Source organism: Plasmodium vivax, chromosome 1 (assembly GCF_000002415.2).
Source record: "Plasmodium vivax chromosome 1, whole genome shotgun sequence".
Classification (NCBI taxonomy): domain Eukaryota; phylum Apicomplexa; class Aconoidasida; order Haemosporida; family Plasmodiidae; genus Plasmodium; species Plasmodium vivax.
Genome location: NC_009906.1, coordinates 392582 through 410587, shown reverse-complemented (window position 1 = coordinate 410587; position 18006 = coordinate 392582). Strand labels below are relative to the sequence as shown.

The 18006-nt window shown below is 51.4% G+C and overlaps 6 protein-coding genes across 6 annotated transcripts; 3 read left to right on the top strand and 3 right to left on the bottom strand.

Annotated features, from left to right (window-relative positions):
- The first annotated feature begins 114 nt into the window (after nt 1-114).
- On the top strand, nt 115-2093 carry PVX_088065 (60S ribosomal protein L34-A, putative). The gene is made up of 2 exons (XM_001613424.1): nt 115-848; nt 1398-2093. The coding sequence occupies exons 1-2, from the start codon at nt 690-692 to the stop codon at nt 1689-1691; spliced, it is 453 nt and encodes a 150-aa protein (XP_001613474.1). The 5' UTR covers nt 115-689; the 3' UTR covers nt 1692-2093.
- Nucleotides 2094-2535: 442 nt separating this feature from the next.
- PVX_088060 (hypothetical protein, conserved) lies at nt 2536-4279 on the top strand (the record flags this gene model as incomplete). The annotated part of the gene is made up of 5 exons (XM_001613423.1): nt 2536-3119; nt 3246-3480; nt 3593-3757; nt 3987-4073; nt 4203-4279. The coding sequence occupies exons 1-5, from the start codon at nt 2823-2825 to the stop codon at nt 4277-4279; spliced, it is 861 nt and encodes a 286-aa protein (XP_001613473.1). The 5' UTR covers nt 2536-2822.
- A 233-nt stretch (nt 4280-4512) lies between these two features.
- PVX_088055 (DNA repair protein, putative) lies at nt 4513-6060 on the bottom strand (the record flags this gene model as incomplete). The annotated part of the gene is made up of 1 exon (XM_001613422.1): nt 4513-6060. Exon 1 carries the CDS (start codon nt 5851-5853, stop codon nt 4513-4515), a length of 1341 nt encoding a protein of 446 aa, XP_001613472.1. The 5' UTR covers nt 5854-6060.
- A 228-nt stretch (nt 6061-6288) lies between these two features.
- PVX_088050 (hypothetical protein, conserved) lies at nt 6289-7838 on the top strand (the record flags this gene model as incomplete). Its single annotated transcript, XM_001613421.1, has 4 exons — nt 6289-6808; nt 6919-7098; nt 7237-7405; nt 7659-7838. Exons 1-4 carry the CDS (start codon nt 6723-6725, stop codon nt 7836-7838), a joined length of 615 nt encoding a protein of 204 aa, XP_001613471.1. The 5' UTR covers nt 6289-6722.
- A 631-nt stretch (nt 7839-8469) lies between these two features.
- PVX_088045 (hypothetical protein, conserved) lies at nt 8470-14738 on the bottom strand (the record flags this gene model as incomplete). Its single annotated transcript, XM_001613420.1, has 1 exon — nt 8470-14738. The coding sequence occupies exon 1, from the start codon at nt 13828-13830 to the stop codon at nt 8470-8472; it is 5361 nt and encodes a 1786-aa protein (XP_001613470.1). The 5' UTR covers nt 13831-14738.
- Nucleotides 14739-15860: 1122 nt separating this feature from the next.
- PVX_088040 (hypothetical protein, conserved) lies at nt 15861-17565 on the bottom strand (the record flags this gene model as incomplete). The annotated part of the gene is made up of 1 exon (XM_001613419.1): nt 15861-17565. The coding sequence occupies exon 1, from the start codon at nt 17478-17480 to the stop codon at nt 15861-15863; it is 1620 nt and encodes a 539-aa protein (XP_001613469.1). The 5' UTR covers nt 17481-17565.
- Between the last annotated feature and the right edge of the window lie 441 nt (nt 17566-18006).

The window sequence follows — 18006 nt, the reverse complement described above, 5'->3', positions numbered from 1 at the left end:
GGTGGAGCTTAACCTCCCCACGTGAGTACAAGCGGTGGCGTATGATGGAAGCGAAGCACCACTACCTCCGATACGGTATGCACAAATGAATGCGCAGAAATACTCCTCTTATTTAGGGTCACCTGCGGCAGAACGAAGCCCCCTTACTGTTCGTAAACTTACGTGTACGTTTTCTTTTTTTTTTTAATTCGCCACTTTGAAAAAAAAAAAAAAATCATCATTCACGCGTATGACCATTTATGCACAACTGCGAGGAAGAAAATTATTTATTTATTTTTTTTTTTGTAACATAAAAAAAAAGAGGAAGCAACTCACGTCATGCTTATTCATCCGTACGTTCAGTCACACGATAAGATAAGCGTTCTGAGCCGTTCGCAGTTTATACTTACGTTCACGCGCGTCAGCAACGTTAGCAGTCGCTATCGCCATCGCTATCGCCATCGCTATCGCCATCGCTATCTCCATCACCATCTCCTTGCCTTCAATTTTACCCGTTCGGCTCGTCCGCCATCCGGCAGTGAAACGGTCGCGCGGCCAATCATATAAATATATTCGAGCATACTCTCTTTCGCTCTTACGTAACTCCTTTGCCGCACAAGTTAGGGAGAAGACCCCCCCTGTTCACGCAACCTTTTTGGGAAGCGCGCCCTTTTGCTAAACCTGCATCTCTCTTTTTCTCTTTCTTCAAAATGACGCAACGAGTTCACTACCGTAAGCACAATCACTACAACACAAAGTCGAACAAGGTGAGGCCCATCAGGACGCCCGGGGGCAAGCTAACTATCCATGTGGTGAAGAAGAAGGCCGGGAAGCCAAAATGTGCCGACTGCAAAACGGCCATTCAGGGGGTAAGTGCAACGAGGGGAGATAGGAAGCGGCTGACGTGACAGCCCGCGCGGGAGAGAGGGGTGGAAGGAGAATGCCAAAGGGGATGCGGCACACTTGTACATGCATACACGTGCGTACACTTGCATATCGCGGTTTTCTCCCCTAAATTTGAGGCGAACGAGAGAAATGCGTGCCACGCCATGTCGCGCCATTTCCCCACTCACCCGATTATGTACCCTTCATTCGTTAGTGGTTTGCTTGTTCGTGTTTCCCTTTTGGCTAGTTTTGTCCTTTTTTACCTGAACAGTTCATTTTTTTTTTTCAAGGATAATACGTTGCGCCCATTTTTGTGCATAATTTTATGAACAGTGCATATTTTTTTTTTTTTTTTGCACACCATGATTGAAGCATTTTATGTTATTTCGCGCAGCAGCTTGTTCGTTACATGGGGACATCCACAAAAGCGGACGTTGCTGTGCGTTCTTATAAGGGAGTGACTTCCCTGTTTAATATTCGCAACGCAAAAATGATTCCTTTTCTTTTTCCTCCTTTTTTTTGCCATCATGTAGGTCAAAGCCCTGCGACCAGCAGACAACCGCCGAGCGAGGAAAAAGGATAGAAAAGTTTCCAGGGCCTATGGAGGTTCCATATGCGCCAAGTGCATTCGGGAAAGAATCATGAGAGCGTTCCTTTTTGAGGAGCAGAAATGTGTTAGACAAGTGTTGAAGGAAAAGAAGAAACAGGAGAAAAAGGTGAAGAAGGTTAAAAAGGAAAAGAAAAAATCAACAGCCAAGGATGCGAAGAAGACTGCAACTGATAATAAGAAGGCCAAGAAGGTCGGCGATAAGCGAAAGGGAAGATGAATGACAAGCAGGAGTCTCCCATCACCACCCATGCAGGGGTAATCTACATGTGCAGGAGAAAAGCAAATGAAATAGACAAAACTTAGAGAACCACACCGCATTCACCCTCTTGCGGAGGGAAGGTCAGAAATATGATGTGCGCACATGTGGCTGCTCTCCGTCCGCGTGAGCTCCCCGCAGCTTTTGCAACTCCTCGCCCAAGAGCATGGGCACATACGCATGCGCAGTGTGCATATTCGCATAACAGTTATAAAAGTTATAGCGTTTTTTTCCTCCCTTCTCCCTTTTAACTGCCCTCTTGTCTGCCTTTTTTTTTTTTTTAACTCTACCCCTCTGTTCCATCTCGCAGTGTATATGTACCAAACTTACATAAGCCATTTAAAATTTTTTAATTAATCACTCAAAAGGGAAGTGCCAAGGGTGTGGCGTCATGGTGCTGCTTCGAACTCGGCTGATCGTGGCTCCACGGATACGCCAAAATGACGCTTCGCTTCAAAATTAAAAGGAAAACGAAATTAAAAAAAAAAAAAAAAAATCTTCCCATTGAATGTCCATCTTTAAGTATTCACCTGAGCGGTTGGGCGGTGGCACTTCTTTTTTTTCTTTTTTTTTTCCCACCTCTTAGTGCTCACATTTGGCAAAGTCGTCTCGTAGGGCCCCCCCTGGTGCGGCTACTCCAATTTGTAGCAACGTGTTGGGGAGAAACTTCTCCGTTCATTATAGGGTTAAGAAAAGAGCGTGAAACTTTTTTTTTTTTTTTTTTTCCCTTCCTGTGTGATTCACTCCCGCAAATTGCTAGTACTACTATCGCGGCTTCCCCAACTTGATGGCCATTTGGGGAGAAAAAAAAAAAATTGACGTTCCTCTCTTCTACCCCCTGTGTAGTTGCTTTCTCCACCCTGCGAATCCGATTTGCCTCCTCCATTGTTTGCCCTGCAGTCGACTATGCGCTTGCTGCAGTTCCTTTTTTGAGCACACCTCGTGGGGGGAGAAGCGGGTGAGCGGTAAGCAGGTGGACGACAAGCAGGTGAACCGCAATCAGGTGGACGTGGATTTGCGGGGCGACTATAACGGGGAAGTACCACCACACGGAGCGGTTGAGCAGACCGAAGCACACCCCCCACGGCAGAAATGTCTGCAACGAAGTTACTCCTCCCCATTTTACTCTTCCCACTTATGCTACGTACGCTGTTAGTAACTAGCGAAAGCAAGCACTCGCAAAATTGTTATTCACTAAGTAGGAGCCCGCACAGCGCCACGCTGGAGACAAAGCGGAAGAGCAATTCGCTCTACAGCAAGAAGAGGCTCGTCAGGTTGAGGCGGGGCAGGCAGGGTAGGCACGGTTTGCAGCGTGTTCCTCCTCCTCCTGCTGCTGCTACCGCTGCTCCTCCGCGTGCGTCTGCGTTCCTCGTTTTTGACATAATAAAGGTAAAGCAGAGAAGCGTGGCTGCACCTGTGCAATCGAGGGGGTGAAAACTTCTTTCGAGCGGCACCGGTGTAGCCATCTCTTTCTCTCCCTGCACACCGAGCACATCTCACCCGCCTCTGCCGCAGATCTTCGGGCGGCTGTCCGACCAAGAACTCCTAGGCCACGTCATTTCGCATAACAACGACTTTATAAAGCTCAGCCAGAATGAAAAAAGAAAAAAATGGGAGAAATTGTTCCTTCCTAATAAGGACGGCGTAAATTTCGAAGCTTTTAAAAATTTTTTGAGGCAGGCTCCGTTCGAGTGGCCCCTCACCATCAACTCTGGGCAGATAAAGAACCAGGGCTCGATCAGCATTCCGGGTGGGTCCCCCGGTGGGAGACGTGCCTCAGTGGCTACCTCCCTCGCGCGCCGCTTCCATCCCGTCTTCCTTCTTATGTCACTTTTTTCACCGCTTCCCCTCCCCCACGGCAGTCTCCCCCATCGTCTACGTCGAGAGCTGCCGCAAAATTAGCGAGTTCCTCAAGGGCAAAAACAAAAACAAAGGCGCGAGCGCAGGCACCGCCACAGGGGCGAAGATTAATTTAAAAATTATAAACGACTACGTGAGCGAGCAACCCATCTCGAACGATGCAATCCGTAAGTGAATCGGCGAGCCGAGAGGAGGAAATGTCTGGGGCTGCCGTGCGGGAAATAGTCGCCACAAAGGGGTGTGCGCCCAAGTGGGACGGGCTTCCCAGCTGAGCGGTTGCACAGCTGCCATTTGCTTCTCCCATATATGCCTTCTCATTTGCTTCTCCTATATATGCCTTCTCATTTGCTTCCCCATGCCTCCCCATTTACTCCCCCCGCATATGCCCCCCCCCAGAGTGCGTCTTCTCCTCCTTCAGCGACCTGCCCGAGCTAACGAAGGACCAATTTATAAGCAAAATTCACGAGTGGGCCCCGTCAGATGGTTCGCAAAAATGGGCAATTTGACCTTGCCTGGTCATGTAGAAAAAGGGGAAAAATGTTTAAGCACAAGTGCGGTCATTTAGCCACTTCTTTTTTTTTTTTTTTTTTTTTTTTTCTTTTTCCTCCTTAGGGATTATCGACTGGTACACCTTCGTCTACAACTTGAAGGAGGAGCCCTCGGACAACATAAAAAGATTTTTTGACTAAACTGCGGGGTGGAGAAGGACCATCTGGGGTGAGTCCGCATGTTGTGTGGGGCAGCGGCGCCCTTTGGTGGAAGCCGAGCGGGGGGCGAGCTTCCCCGCCACTGTGAAAAGTGGTCTTCCGTGTGAGGAGTACCTTCCGGCGTTGCTCCTTTGGCCGCTCCTTTGTTGCTCCTTTGACGGCCCCTTTGACCGCTCCTCTGGCCGCCCCTTTTTTCCCCTTTTTTTCGCGCCCCCTCAGAACTGCATGTACTCCACCTGGTAGGCGCAGCGCTTGCACCTCTTGACGTAGAGGGAGTCCTGCGCGTTGGTGCAAGTGGGGGAGTCAAACTGGTGCTGATTGTCATCGCAAATGATTTTTTTGTCCTCCTCCTGTTTAACCTTCTTGCTGTAGATGCTCTTAGGTTTCACCATTTTGTGTAGTTCCTTCCGTTTCTTCTTCATCTGAGGAGTTGCCTGAGCGTTCCTAAAAGAGTTTAACAGTTTGGAGGTGTACAGCTGCTTCACCCTTTCCAAGGACCCATGCTTTCTTATGGCAATTTCTTTAATTTGAAATAAAAAATATAACTTCATTTGCTTGGAATACCCACGTGGGTTTTTCATGCACAGAAGAGCTAGGTCCTTTTGGTACTTACACAAGTCATAATGGTTAAGGCAATACTTCCTCACCAGCTTGGTTAGGGATATCATTTTGAAGTTACTGTCGGTCACTTTGCAATCGTAGCAAACGTAGATGTTGACTGCACACAGGGGTTTGTTTAATTTTTTTTTTTTGTTGCAAAGGAAGCAATACTCTTGAAGAATTAGCTCTCCGTTCGTTCCCACTTGCCGCTCCACGCTAAACATGAATTTGTCTTTATTTTTTTGGAAAATCTCATTCAACTGCTTCACCGCTTCGTCGCCTTCGTATAGGTGCGTCAGGTCGGGGTTGCCCTGAGTGAGCTTCAGTAGGGCGTCCCTCAGTTGGGCGTCCCTCAGTTGGGCGTCCCTCACATTGGCATCCCTCACATTGGCATCCCTCACGTTGGCATCCCTCACGTTGGCCTCATCACATTGATGTTCCACAGTGGGGGTCTCCTCTTCAGGGGGGAGGGGCAACAAATGAGGCTCCTCCAGAAGTGGTTGCTCGTTGGGCTGCCCCCAAAGCGGTCCCTCGCAGGGCGGCTCCTCCCCCTCTGAGTCGCCTTCCACGTAGAACCCCCCCTCATTCAGCACCTCCTCCAGGTGTGCATCCCGCGCGATGGCATTATCGAGGGCGCTCCCCTCCCCGGTGGTAGAAGCCTCCCTGTTTTCCTCCACGGGGGGGACTCCCGCCGTCTGCTTGTTTTGCCCCACCGGAGTGACGCCCGCCGTCTGCTTGCTTTCCTCCACCGATCTGCCCCCACTCGGCAGCACCACCTCCTGGAGGAACTCCTGCAAAAAGTTCTTCCGTTGGAATTTCAAATAAAAATTTATGTGTGGTAGGTCTTCCCCGTAGTAGTCTATTTCGTCCTTTAGGTTTTGCTCATACAGGATGGTGTTGTAATTGGCTTCTTCTTCCTCCTCCCTTTCGTTCTGCGAGTCGTCGCTGTGCGCCATGGTGGCGGTGGGTCCCCCAGCTGCGCTTCCAGTCAGCTGCCTCCCCTCAGTCGCATCCGTTTGGTTGCCTCCACTCAAAAGTTCGGCCGGGGGAGGGCGGCATACTTAAAGATGCACTTCATGCATGCTCGCTCCACTAAGGTTCGCTCTTCCCCCCTGGGGTGGTGAAGCGGTGGTGAAGCGGCGGTGAAGCGGCGGCGAAGCGGCATGCGTGGAAAAGAAAAAAAAAAAATCCTTGCGTGCCTATTTCCCCTGGCCCGGTTTGTTCCTCTCTAGTGCCTTTTATTACGGGGTGGTGAAGCGGCATATGGAGAAAAAAAAAAAAAAAAAAAAAAAAAAGCCACTCATGTGAATGCACATAAAGCGTTTGTGTACATGAATACATATATATGTGAAACGCTTCCCTTTTTTTTTCTTTTTTTTTTTTTTTCTTTTCCACGCATACCGCTTCGCCGCCGCTTCACCGCCGCTTCGCCACCCCTTCCGCGCAGGGAGTGACCTACAAAAAGTTGCATCCTTTTCCGCTACCCCTTTTGGACACTCTCCTGCTCGCGTTTATCATGTAGGAGGGCCTCCCCCCTTCCGGACTCTATTCCCCTCAAAATATACCTGCAGAGGGGGTTTGATCATCTGCGGAATTGCCTCTCCGAGCAGGGGTTACACTCCCCCGGGGGTGAAGAGAATGAACAGGGGAGGGTAGAGCAGCAGGCCAAAGAGGGGGCCCACCATGCGATAACAAAAAAGGGAATCCCCATTTGGAGCTCTCCCTTTGGCGAGGCCCACTTTGACGAGGCTCATTTTGAGGAGTCGCCCCTTCATGCGGCCCCCACTTCGCTCCCCCCCCACATGTGAACCTCCAAACGCGCAAAATGAATTGCACCGTCTTGTTCTTCGTGGTGGCGACCATTGTGACGGTGCTCGACCGTTGGGAGAAGATCCCCAAGTTTTACGCGAGGTAGAAGGACGAGCGCGCGCGCGCTTGGTTTGTTGCTGGGCCAGATGATACACCCGCTGTGGGGACCAGCCCGACCGCTCACGACACCTTTTCGCTCACCCCCCCTGCAGAAAGTTAGCCCATATGCTGTGCGGCCTAATCATCCTCCTCTTTGACATTAGCATCAACGGGAATAGAAGGGCGCCTCACGTGAATGACGGCGCGAACACCGGGAAGGGAACCCACTGCGTCCTGTACATTTATTTGATAGCTGCCACGTCTATCCTCCGATGCTTCATCTGCCCGTTCAGGTATGGCCCCGCGGGGGCATCGCGCGGGAATCGCGCTGGAGTTTTTCCCCCCCAAGTGTGCCCCGTTGCGGCCAGCATGTTCACTGCTACCCTTATCACCGCTACCCTGCTACCCCGCTCACCTCCCCCCCAACGCAGATTCGGCGCCTACCGAGACAAAGGAATCATCATTTATAACATCATCGTGTCCCTTTTTTTTTTCCTCAAGCTGCCGCTCTACGTGCTGACGCCCATCTTCTTTGCAGACCCCATGGCGGCCATCGTGGGCAGGCAGTTCCCCGCCTACTCCATCTACAAGAGGAAAACGGTAAGCGCGGGAGGAAGCCAGCGGGTTGGTTTGAGCGATGGCCCATCAGGTTGGCAGAAAGGACCACCCTCTCACGTTGAGCCTACGATGTGGCGGCAGTTCGGCGGCTGCTCATCGTGTAGTTTCGCAGCGTTAACTGCTTCGCTCCTTCACCGCTTCGCTCCTTCACCGCTTCACTCCTTCACCGCTTCACTCCTTCACCGCTTCGCCCCTTCACCGCTTCATTGCGTCACTGCCCCTCCCCCCTTTGCAGCTGCACGGCACGCTGGCCTGCTTCTTCGTGTCGCTGGTGTCCCTCTACTACGTGCAGAACTGCCTGCACGCGCTCCTCCTGGGCGTGGCCCTCAGCCTGCTGGAACTCTTTGGCGGCGCCCTAGACAACCTCTGCATGTGCTTCCCCATCTTCCTCTACATGATGTTTTTTAACGTGTAGCGTGGCTCCCTTGTCGGCCCATCGCCAATAGGGAAGCGACACGTGTGCGCGCCGCATCTTTTAAAAAAAGAAAACGCGTGGAAACGAAGGGGCGAAAAATATGAAGTGAAAGTGAAGTGAGGTGAACTGAACTGAAGTGGAGGCAAAATTTGTCCGCCTTTTTTTTTTTTTTTTTTTTTTTTCTTTTTGCAACGTTTGCGTGGGGCCCCCACTTTAACTTCCGCATCCATTCGAATGAACCTATTCTCTTTTAAAAATAAAATTCCCAACTGTGCTTTCGCAAAGGGTGATAAGCATCGTTTGGGAGTGAGCCGCGTGGGGGGAAAAAAAAAGAAGGCAGTAGGTGTACCACGCCTTCATGGTGGATGCATTAACCCGGGTAGCCATTTCCCCTTTTTACACTTTTTCCCAAATGCTTTCATTCGAGAGACAACTCATCCTTATAATCACCCTAATGGTGAGTTTTTTTTTTTTTTTTTTTAATTTTATAAGTGCACTATACAATTTGTTAAAAAGGGGACACAAAAAAAAGACGAGGTGACGAACCGCCAGGCAATCTTACCAGGTGAGCGCACCTCTTGGTGGGGAGAAGAAAGGCACCCCCTTAAGAGGTAGCAGCAGCGGGGCTGAGTCACTTCCTCCTGTTGGTGCTCCTGAGCTGGTACTTCCTGCCCCCCTCCTCGGGCACACTACCGTTTAGGAACAAGTCGCCTCCCACGCTGGCCCTTTCCGATTGAATGCTTTTGCTGCCACCTCTGCTCTTGCTGCCTCGGCTGCTTTTGTTTTCACTCCTACTTCGGCTCTTGCCGCTGTTCGCTCCTGTATCATTGCCGCTGTTCACTCCTGTGTCATTGCCTCTGTTCGCCCCTTTTCTCGTGGCATTTTTCCCCCTACCGCTTCGACTCCTAGCCGCTGTCCTCCTCCCCTTCGGAGTCGCCGCTGCGTTGCTGCTGCGGGCGTTTCTCGAAATTTGGCTGTCCACCGATAGGGGGTTGCTCTGCAGGGAGCTGTCGTTGGCGGATTTCGAGGCCACCGAAGATAGGGCGTCCCCCGGGGGGGCTGCCTCCTCCGCGGCCGCCACGGAAGACGCCTCCTGGGCGGCGATGGACTCCCCCAGAGGAGAGACAGGCGGGTCCTCCTCCGCTATACCCTCCGCTGTTTCATCCGCTCTCTCCTCAGCTGTTTCATTCGCTCTCTCCCCCGCTATCTCGTCAGCTATCTCACTCACCGCTACCCCCTCCGCTGCCTCACTCGCCGCTACCCCCTGCGTGGCGCGCAGGCGCCCCCCCCCGCAGGTGAACAAGTCATTCAGAATGAACTTCAAGTTTTCCACCTCCAGCAGAAGAGACTTGCAGTTCTCATCGGAGACGCCAACTTCGCGCTCCCTCTCCTTCACCAGCCTCTTCAGCCGCGCGATGTCATTCTGGTACTCCCTCCCCTTCATTAGGCTCTCCTCCACCAGCTGGATGTAACAGTTCTTCGTAACACTCAGCTCGCTGATGATGTTTAAATGAAACGAAAAGAGATCGCTCACCGACTTGAAGCTCATCTCTTCCATATATTTTGCCATTTCCTCGTTTGGGGGGTCCTTCCAATGGAGTGCCTCTCCCCTATCTGTTGTCCCCTCCGGCCGATTCCCCTTTTCACTCTCCAGGTGTAGAATCCTCTCCAACAGAAGGTTCCTTTCCGTTATGACTTCGTCCAGGAGGAGGGCATCCACCCCGACCGTCTCGACGGTCTCCACTGCCTCGGCCGCCTCCACTGCCACCCCTTTGTATGCGTCCCTCATATCCTTTGCAACCTTCTTAATGCTGGCTAGCTGCTCCCCCCAGTTGACCTCCCCCAAGTCGCTACACATCTCAATCCCTCTTATCACCTCCTCCATCCTTTGAACGCATAGACCCACATGAATGCCAATCCTTTCGTGCGATTTGCACAAACCTTTGTAGTGAGTTATCTTCTCGCCGAAGTACTTGGCTTGCTCCACCAGCGTTGCTATCTTCCCATTAAAATGACTCATCATCACTTCATTTTCTTTTTCGAGCGCTTCCTTCTCCGCCATTCTTTCTACAAACTCGTCGTATAGCTCTCCATACATCATCGCGTGTTCGGACAGATCTGCCCGTGCGAGTTTCTGTTTCTCACTGAGTTTCTTCGTTCCTTCTTCTCCCAATTTGTTATTGGTCTCTTTTGGGATGTTCATTTCAGAGGGTGCCTCTTTCTCCACCTTCAAAGGGTCACCACTTCTCTCCTTCAGCTCCTCCCCCTGTTGCCTCAACTTTGCCATCTCCCCCAACTGCTGTGTTAGCTGCTCCCTCAACTTGGCCATCTCCTCCCCCTGCTGTGTTAGCTGCTCCCTCTGCCTCTCCATCTGCGCGCAGACCAATGCGCTGGCTTCCTTTTCGGCTTGTAGCTCTTCGTTAATGCCGCTGATTATCTCCTTTTCCTTTTTCAGCTCTGCTCTCAAGCAGTCGCTCACTTGGCGCTCCTCCAGGGAAGCGGCTCGCTCCAGGGAAGCGGCTCTCTCCAGGGAAGCGGTTCTCTCCCTCTCCAGCGACGCGACTCTCTCCCTCTCCCCCGACAGCTCCTCCTCCAACGATGCGCGGCTGTCTTTCTCTTTCACCAGCTCCTCCTCCAACGATGCGCGACTGTCTTTCTCTTTCGCCAGCTCCTCCTCCAACGATGCGCGGCTGTCTCTCTCTTTCACCAGCTCTGTCTCCAACGAACAGCATTTTTCCTTTTCTTCCTCTAGATCGGCCGACAGTGAGGCGATTTTCTCCCTTTCTTCCGCTAGCTCTGCCTCTAATGAATCACCTCTTTTCTTCTCCCCCTCCAGTGCGGCAGTTCTTTCCTTCTGCCCCTTCAGCTCTGCCTCCATCGAGGCGGTTTTCTCCCTTTCTTCTGCTAGCTCCGCCTCTAAGGAGTCACTTCTCCCCTTTTGCTCCTCCATCTGCGAAAACAGCGCGTCGTTGACTAACTCTTCCCTCTCGACCTGCACCCTCAGTTCCTCGTTCCTCTTCCGTTCGCTCTCCAGCTGCAGCTGCATCTCCATCAGAGCTTCCTTCTGCCTCTCTACTTCCAGACCCAGTTGGGAGGCTAGCCTTTTTTCTCTCTCCAGGAATTCCCCAAACTGAGAATTTTCCTTCTTCACCGTGTCTAATTCTTCCATAAGTTGCTTTATTCCTTCAATGGGTTCGTGGGGCGGTCCCTTCAGATGTTCCTCTTTCTGCTCTGCATCTACTTTAGATGTAGCAGCTTCACCACACAGATGGGAAGCACTCACGTGGGACTTCACCAGCTGATCGAAAATTTTCCCTATCATGTGTCTCACCCTACATATATTCCCATCACCTTCTTCGTTAGGCAGCTCTCTAGTTACATCTCCCGTTGTGGAGTCATCTAGGTGGTAGAAGCGGTGCAGACATTTCTCCCCCTCCGCTGAAGGGTAAGAAGGGGGATTTCCCCCTATCTCATGAGCACCATTCGTTACGTTAAACAGTTGGGTGTTCCTTCTGCAGATGGATGGGTCAACTTCATTCTCGTCGAGAGTTGCCTGCCACATTAGGTGCATGTCTTTTCCATCCCGGTGCGAGAAGTACTCTGGGCTTCTTTCCATTTGCACCGCTTTGTATAGCACCCCTTCACTGGTTCGGAAGTTCTCCACATGGGTGTCACTCCTCCTTAATCCGCTTAACCCGCTTAACCCACTTAAAATCCCTTGCAATCGCTTCACCTCCCACAGCAGACCCTCCGTTTGCTCTTCTTCCCTCTTCGCACGAGTCCTCAAATCTTCAGTGCACCTAATTTCGTTCGCTAGCATTTCGTTTAGACTGAGGATGACGCTCATGTGATTCGCGGTGAGGTTGGTTTGCCTATTTGGGAAGCCCTCCAATGGGGTGTTGTCTCCTCCTCCCTCCCCAAAGGAGTCATCACTCGAGTGGACATTTTCTACAGTTTTGCATCCTACCTGAGGTGCTTTCTCTGCGGTTGTCTCCCCTTTTGTGGTCTTCCACAGGGGGGAAAAGCACCTCTGGTATAGACTCACACGGTTTAGAGCTACTTCATTTGCTGCCTCCCCCGAGAATGTACCCACTCCTATTTGAAGCCCCTCCGTTTCATTCTCCTCCCCCTCAGTGGAACCCCAATTGGGTTGCCAACGCAAATTGGAGAGTCTCTTCAAAATGGCCAACAGCTCCCCGTTGTATTTGCAAAAGTAGATTTTCCTCACATAGAAGTTTTTCTTTACCATCTGGTGATTCGCAATTTCCATTTTAAATGTGTTTGATTGGCTGTCCCCTTTTTTCTGGGTGAACATGATGCGGATGTCCTCGTCCTCTCGTTCCCATTTGAGGAGCGTTTTGAGTAGCTCCTTCAGGGTCGTCATGTAGAAGTGGGTTGGGGCTCCTCCGCGGGGGGGTTGAGAAGCACGTTGAGAAGCTGACTGAGAAGCTGACTGAGAAGCTGACTGAGAAGCTGACTGAGAAGCTCCCTTAGAAGCTCCCTTAGAAGCTCGCTCAGAACCACACTGGGAGCCACTTTGGGAACCCCCCTCGTTGGGCCCCCTCCCCAAGGGCGTGCCCCCACGGCAAACGCGCAAAACACACTTCGCGAAGCGGATGGCGAAGCCCTCCTCCTTCTGGTAATCACTTATGAGTCTAATGAGCCTCTTCGACTGGCTGGAAAGCTCCTTCTGCTCGAAACTTAGATTAGAAAAATTATAGCGGAGCAGCTGGGTGCACATGCTAAAGAGAGAGTTCATATGGACAGTCAAAGCCCAAAATAAATTGTGAACGAATTGAGCGTCTTCCTTCATTTGGAGTTCTTCCTCCACCTCATCCTCATCTGTAAAGAAGTTCCTGGCCAATTCCTGTTTTGCAACACCGTCATCACTCTGGTTGGGCTTTCCTCCCTGGAGAGTCTCTTCGAGTCTGCTGAGTTGGCTCCCTTTCTTCGTTGCACCCTCCCCGCGTTTCAAACGACATCCTTTCCCCTTCCCATGGTTGAACACAATGCTGGAGACTTTAAGCATTAGAATTTTTTTTCTGGCGGGGTGTTCTCCCCCGGTTGTGCTCCTCTGTTGGAGGCTCTCATTGGGGGCCACTCGGCTGGCATAATCAGTTGGCATACTACTTACCCTCGCGTCCCTTTCGCATTCGCCTAACTTCATCCGCTTGCTGACGCAGGAATAATCGCCTGAGTCGTCCACTTGCTTGTTCTTCCTTTTGTTATCCTGCGGGGCGTTGTCTCCTTTTGTCTTTCCCTCGTTGGTGAAGCCCTCTCCGGTGAGCTCACCAGCATTCACCCATCTGGGGTGCTGCGCACAATTGGCAGTCTGCAAGCTGCTCGCATTGCTTACGACTTCCTCCCACTCGTGGTTACGCCAATTTGCATCCTTCCCGGGGAGTCGGGCCGTCTGGAAGGGGCCTCCTCCCCCTCCGCTTGGCGATCGGTTCGCTAGCGATTGGGGTTTTCCTAAGTGGCAAACGAGTTCGTCTCCATTGGTTGAAGTATCTTTGTGGGTTACGAAGTGGGTTGCTAAGTGGTCTTCCTCTTGTCCCTCCGCTGGCCCTCCCGTGTGGGCCGCCCCCCGGACCACCTCCGCCGCGTGCTTCTCAAAAAAGGCGCACAACTTCGGAGTGTCAAAGAACTCCAGGTGGTTAATTTTGCCCCTGAAAAATATGCCCCTCTCTACGGAGGCGCAAACAGGCCGTTCCCCACGCTTGACAGGCTTCCTCCTCCTCTTGGGGACAACACATTTCGTTCCCGCCTTGTGAAATAAAATTTCCACACACTTGAAGTAGTTGGTGGAGCTGCACACTGTTCTTTTGAGGCGGTTTATCCTTTTGCAGATGTTTTTTATTTTTTCTCTTTTTTCTCTTTTGAGTCTCCCCCCTTCATCACCTTGGTCCCGGTGGTCGCGCTGTGGGCACGATGTGAGCGGTCCCACGCAGTTGCCTGGGGCTTTGCGTTTAAAACTTCGCGCTTGGTTCATCTTGGGGAGTCCTCGGAGTGGTCAGCGTGGTGGCACGCGTTGGAACGAGTCGGCATGGATTGAACCGCGTTGACATGCGTTGAAACGATTTGACAAACATTAACAATTGACAGGTAAACTAATACAAATGTGCAGATCGGTGAGCAAGTGGCCAGGTAGCTGGGCAGATCGACGAGCAAACGATGGGGCTCGCGAGAAAAAGAGCGTCCCACTGTGCAGCTATATATTTTTACTTGCACTCGCAGGGTTGCCACAACTCTGGGGAAGAACGTGCCCCATGGTTTTTTTCACTCGACAGGGGCGCGCGTGCAGCAGGGCATACGCACACGTACACACGCGAAGGGGCATGCATACGCATGTCTGCACATGGCTACACGCTTCACACGAGTGATCACAGACAAATGCTTCGAATGAGCGGCGAAACGAATTCCGCGAAAAGGGGCCGCACAAATGGCCGCAAATTGGGCCGCACAAATGGGCACAAATGGGCACAAGTTGGCCGCGAACTGGCCGCACAAATAGCCTCAATCTTGCGCGCTCCCTGAAGGGCGGCACCCAAGGGGGCAAAGGCGAAAAAGGCAACCGGTGAAAAACCCGAGCGTGAAAAAAGGGGAAATTGAAAAAATGCGAAGATGAAAAAATGTAAAAATGTGAAAATGAAAACGCGCAAACGGGCAGGTGTAAAAATGGCGACAAAGAAGCAAATAAAGTGAAGATAACAGGCATGTAGTTTCGTTTCAGATTGACTGCAGGTGAAACGAAGCAAACACAAACAAAAAGGCAACATGAAAACGCGCTTCTTCACAAACGCGCTTCTTCACAAACGCGCTTCTTTACAAATGCGTTTTTCTGCCAAGGCGCAATTCACAGATGGACAAATGCACAGATATGTACACCGCCCTTTTTTCGCCTGAACAGGCAAGGTGAAAATTGAGTGCACGTTTGGGCCAGTGGGGGAAATCTTTGAAAGCTGGACGTGGTCTGTTACAATCTGACGAGGCAATGTCACTCCGTTTCGCAGCAGAGCTGTGTTGTTCTTTGAAGGTGGGTCTTACACAACTTTTGTTGCGATTTTTTTTTTTTTTCTTGCACGCATGTGTGTGTGTGTGTGCATGTACATAAGCATGTGCATGTTCATACGAGTGCTTTCCACGTGGGGAATTCGTTCATGCAGTCGCCTTTTTTTTTTTTTTTATACCTCTTGGCTGTTGGGCAGCCTTCCCATTTGTCATATTAACCCCGCCTTACAACGCGCATGTGAATGTAACCCCCCCCCGGTGGGCGGCTCAAACGAAATACAACATTCGCCAAATGGCCCAACTGTTCATGCGAAATCGTGGCGCCGCGCAAATGGGGAGGCACGACTGGGGGGAACTACCCCCATCACGCCGGCCGCTTCCACGTTAAGGTGTGTTTCAATACAGACGAATCAACGTTGGTGTGGATGGATGGGGGGAGTAACCCATCTGCGTCGCCACTTCTTCCTCCCTCCCTCCCGCATTGCTATTCCTCCCTCCGCGCCTCTCCCCCTGATGACCAAGGAGAAAAATAAATGGGGGCCAGCAAACAGGGCCACCCCCGAACGTATGCTAACTCCGCTGTGCAGCGGTCATGTCATATGTATGCCGCTGTTTCTCCCCCACACGGCCGCTGCACACATGAGTGGGGAACCACTTGGACGCATACTCCCCTTTTTAGTAAAGCGGTGGGGGTGCCCCGAACAAGTGTCATTCAAAAGGTTCGCACGCAGCGCGCATCACTTAAAAGAAACGCAAAAGGGGGGACGCGTGAGGTGCAAACTTTACAACGCAACGCGGGCAAACAAAAACATTTTAACCCAGCCCGAGGCGGCGCGGCTGACCACAACAGGGGTGAACCGCGCCATTTCAAAGAAGAAAAAAAGATAAAAAAGGATAAAAAAAGAGGGAAAAAAAAACACACCAACATGCCCACCGCAGAGACGCGGCAAACGTGTCACCCCCTACTCCGCATACCCATGTGGGCGGAAAAAACCCGCCTGGGGGATCCGCTCACTGGAAGTACTTCTTCAGCCCCTCCTTCTTTATTGCATATTTGACGCTCCTCAGTTTTGCCTTCAAATCCTGTAGCCGCTTAACCTCCGTTTCGGTTAAGTTCTTTTTCGCTTGCAGTGTCAGCAGCAGCTGGATTTTCTCTTCCAATTTTTTTTTCTCGATGAGGAGTAGCTCCTTCTCTTCTTCCTTCCTAGACAGATTGGCATTTTTTTGAAACTTACTTAGCTCCTCTTTGCTTAGCAGGTAATCCAGAGAGAGGTTCTTCTTTTGCACATATTTGTCATTGTGCTTGCTGAGCTTATTAAAGATTGCCATTTCTAAATCGTCCACCAGTTCTTCCTGGCCCTCTCCAGGAGAGGTGGAGGAGGAGGAGGAAGAAGAAGAAGAAGAAGAAGAAGAAGAGGACGTGGCACTCTTCTTCATCTGGAGGTACAAATACAAGTCGGACGCCCTGACCATGTTGACTAGGCAGTTTAAGTACTTCTGAAGAATATGCAGGTAGTAGCCATCCTCACTGCCACCATTTTGAAGTTCCCCCTGTGCGGACCCATTTTGCTGCCTCGTTTTGCTCACGAGAATTAGGCTTTCCAGGAGCTCCGCGAACTGCTGTAGAGAACAGCCAGACAGCTTCTTCATTTCTGTGTTCTTCCCAACCCCATTTTTAATAAAACTTTTTACAATGGCATTATCTTCTTTTATGTTCAAATCATTTAAAAAGGAGAGCGCGTCACTGATGAGGAAGCCTGAGCTCTTGTCTGCGTCCATCTGAAGGAAGTACATGGCTATCTGCCTATTTAGCTTTTCACCCAAGCAAGTTATAAACTTTGAATTCTGTTTGCTCATCTTCTCTTCATATGTGTAAATTAAATTTACCAAATCTTTAATTATATTTTCCTCTGCTTTTGACAGATTCATATCATTTTGATACACTTTGTAGGTGACGTACCCTCCGAATCCGATGCTGAGTAGGTACACTACTAGCTTCACTTTGGACCTTTTTTTTTTTTTCCCTACATTTTCTGTTCCTTCATAGGGGTCTCCTTCCATCAAGTTTGCCTCATTTGTCTCTTCGCCAAGTGCACCTTTCGCCGCACCTTCTCCATCCGCTTGGTACTGCTTAGTGGCTTCCTTTTTCTCCTCTGCGCCTTTTACGGGCTTCTTGCTCTTGGAGCCCGTGGCGAACGCCGCGTGGTTGCCCAGCAGGGGGTGCTCCACTTTGTTTGCCCCTACGCGGAGGACGCCATAGCGCTGGTCATAAGTGCCAAGTGTGCCAAATGTACCAGACGTGCCATACGTGCCAAACGCGCGGGAGCTGCCCATCCAGGGGACGCAGGGACTCTTTGCGCGGTGTGCCAGTGAGGACTCAGCGGTGAAGTGCCATGCGTAGGGGGAAGCATAGTGGGCAGCATCGTGGGAAGCGTGGCCACCATGGCAGCCCCTTGTGTAATCACGCTCGCAGTTGCGGGTGCACCCCCCAACCGAGCTGACCCCCCTGGCGCCGAGGGGCGCCCCCTCCGCTGGGTTCACGCGCACCAACTGTTGGCAGCACTTCCCACTGCCATTTCGGCGTCTGCACAGCTGCCCGTGCACGTTCTTTAGGAGCGTGCTCTGCATCATGCGGGGGGTAGAAGTAGCGGTAGCGGCGGTCGTTAGGTGGGGACTACGTGGGGACTACACGGTGGTATGCACGCGCTGGCTCCTCACCGCGCGGACTCTTTCGCCTCCTTCTGAAGCGTTTTTCTCCCCTCACATATGTGCACAAGTGGGGCGTTAAGAAGTAAAGCGTGCACCTGCTCACCGCGCATTTACAAACTTTCCACACCCCACGAGGTGAAGGTCCCAAAGAGAGGGGTCAACTTCCCTTTCTAGTCGCCACAAAGTGGTGGCGGCAAGGGGAGAGTTCCCTCAAAAGGTGTGCGTACGTTTGGTATGCCACCCTTTTGGTAGTCATAGGAAAAAAGCCTAAAGTGGGGGGAAGAGGTGTATGCCCCTAAGCAAGTGCGCACGTGGCCTTCCCCTTTTGGCATTCTTTTTCAATTTTCCGGCATCATTCGGGAGCATACTCAGATTCGGAAGCATACGCAGGGGGAGGGGAAAAAACAACTCACCGCCAGCAGTTGCCGCTTCCTTCAAATGGGCTACG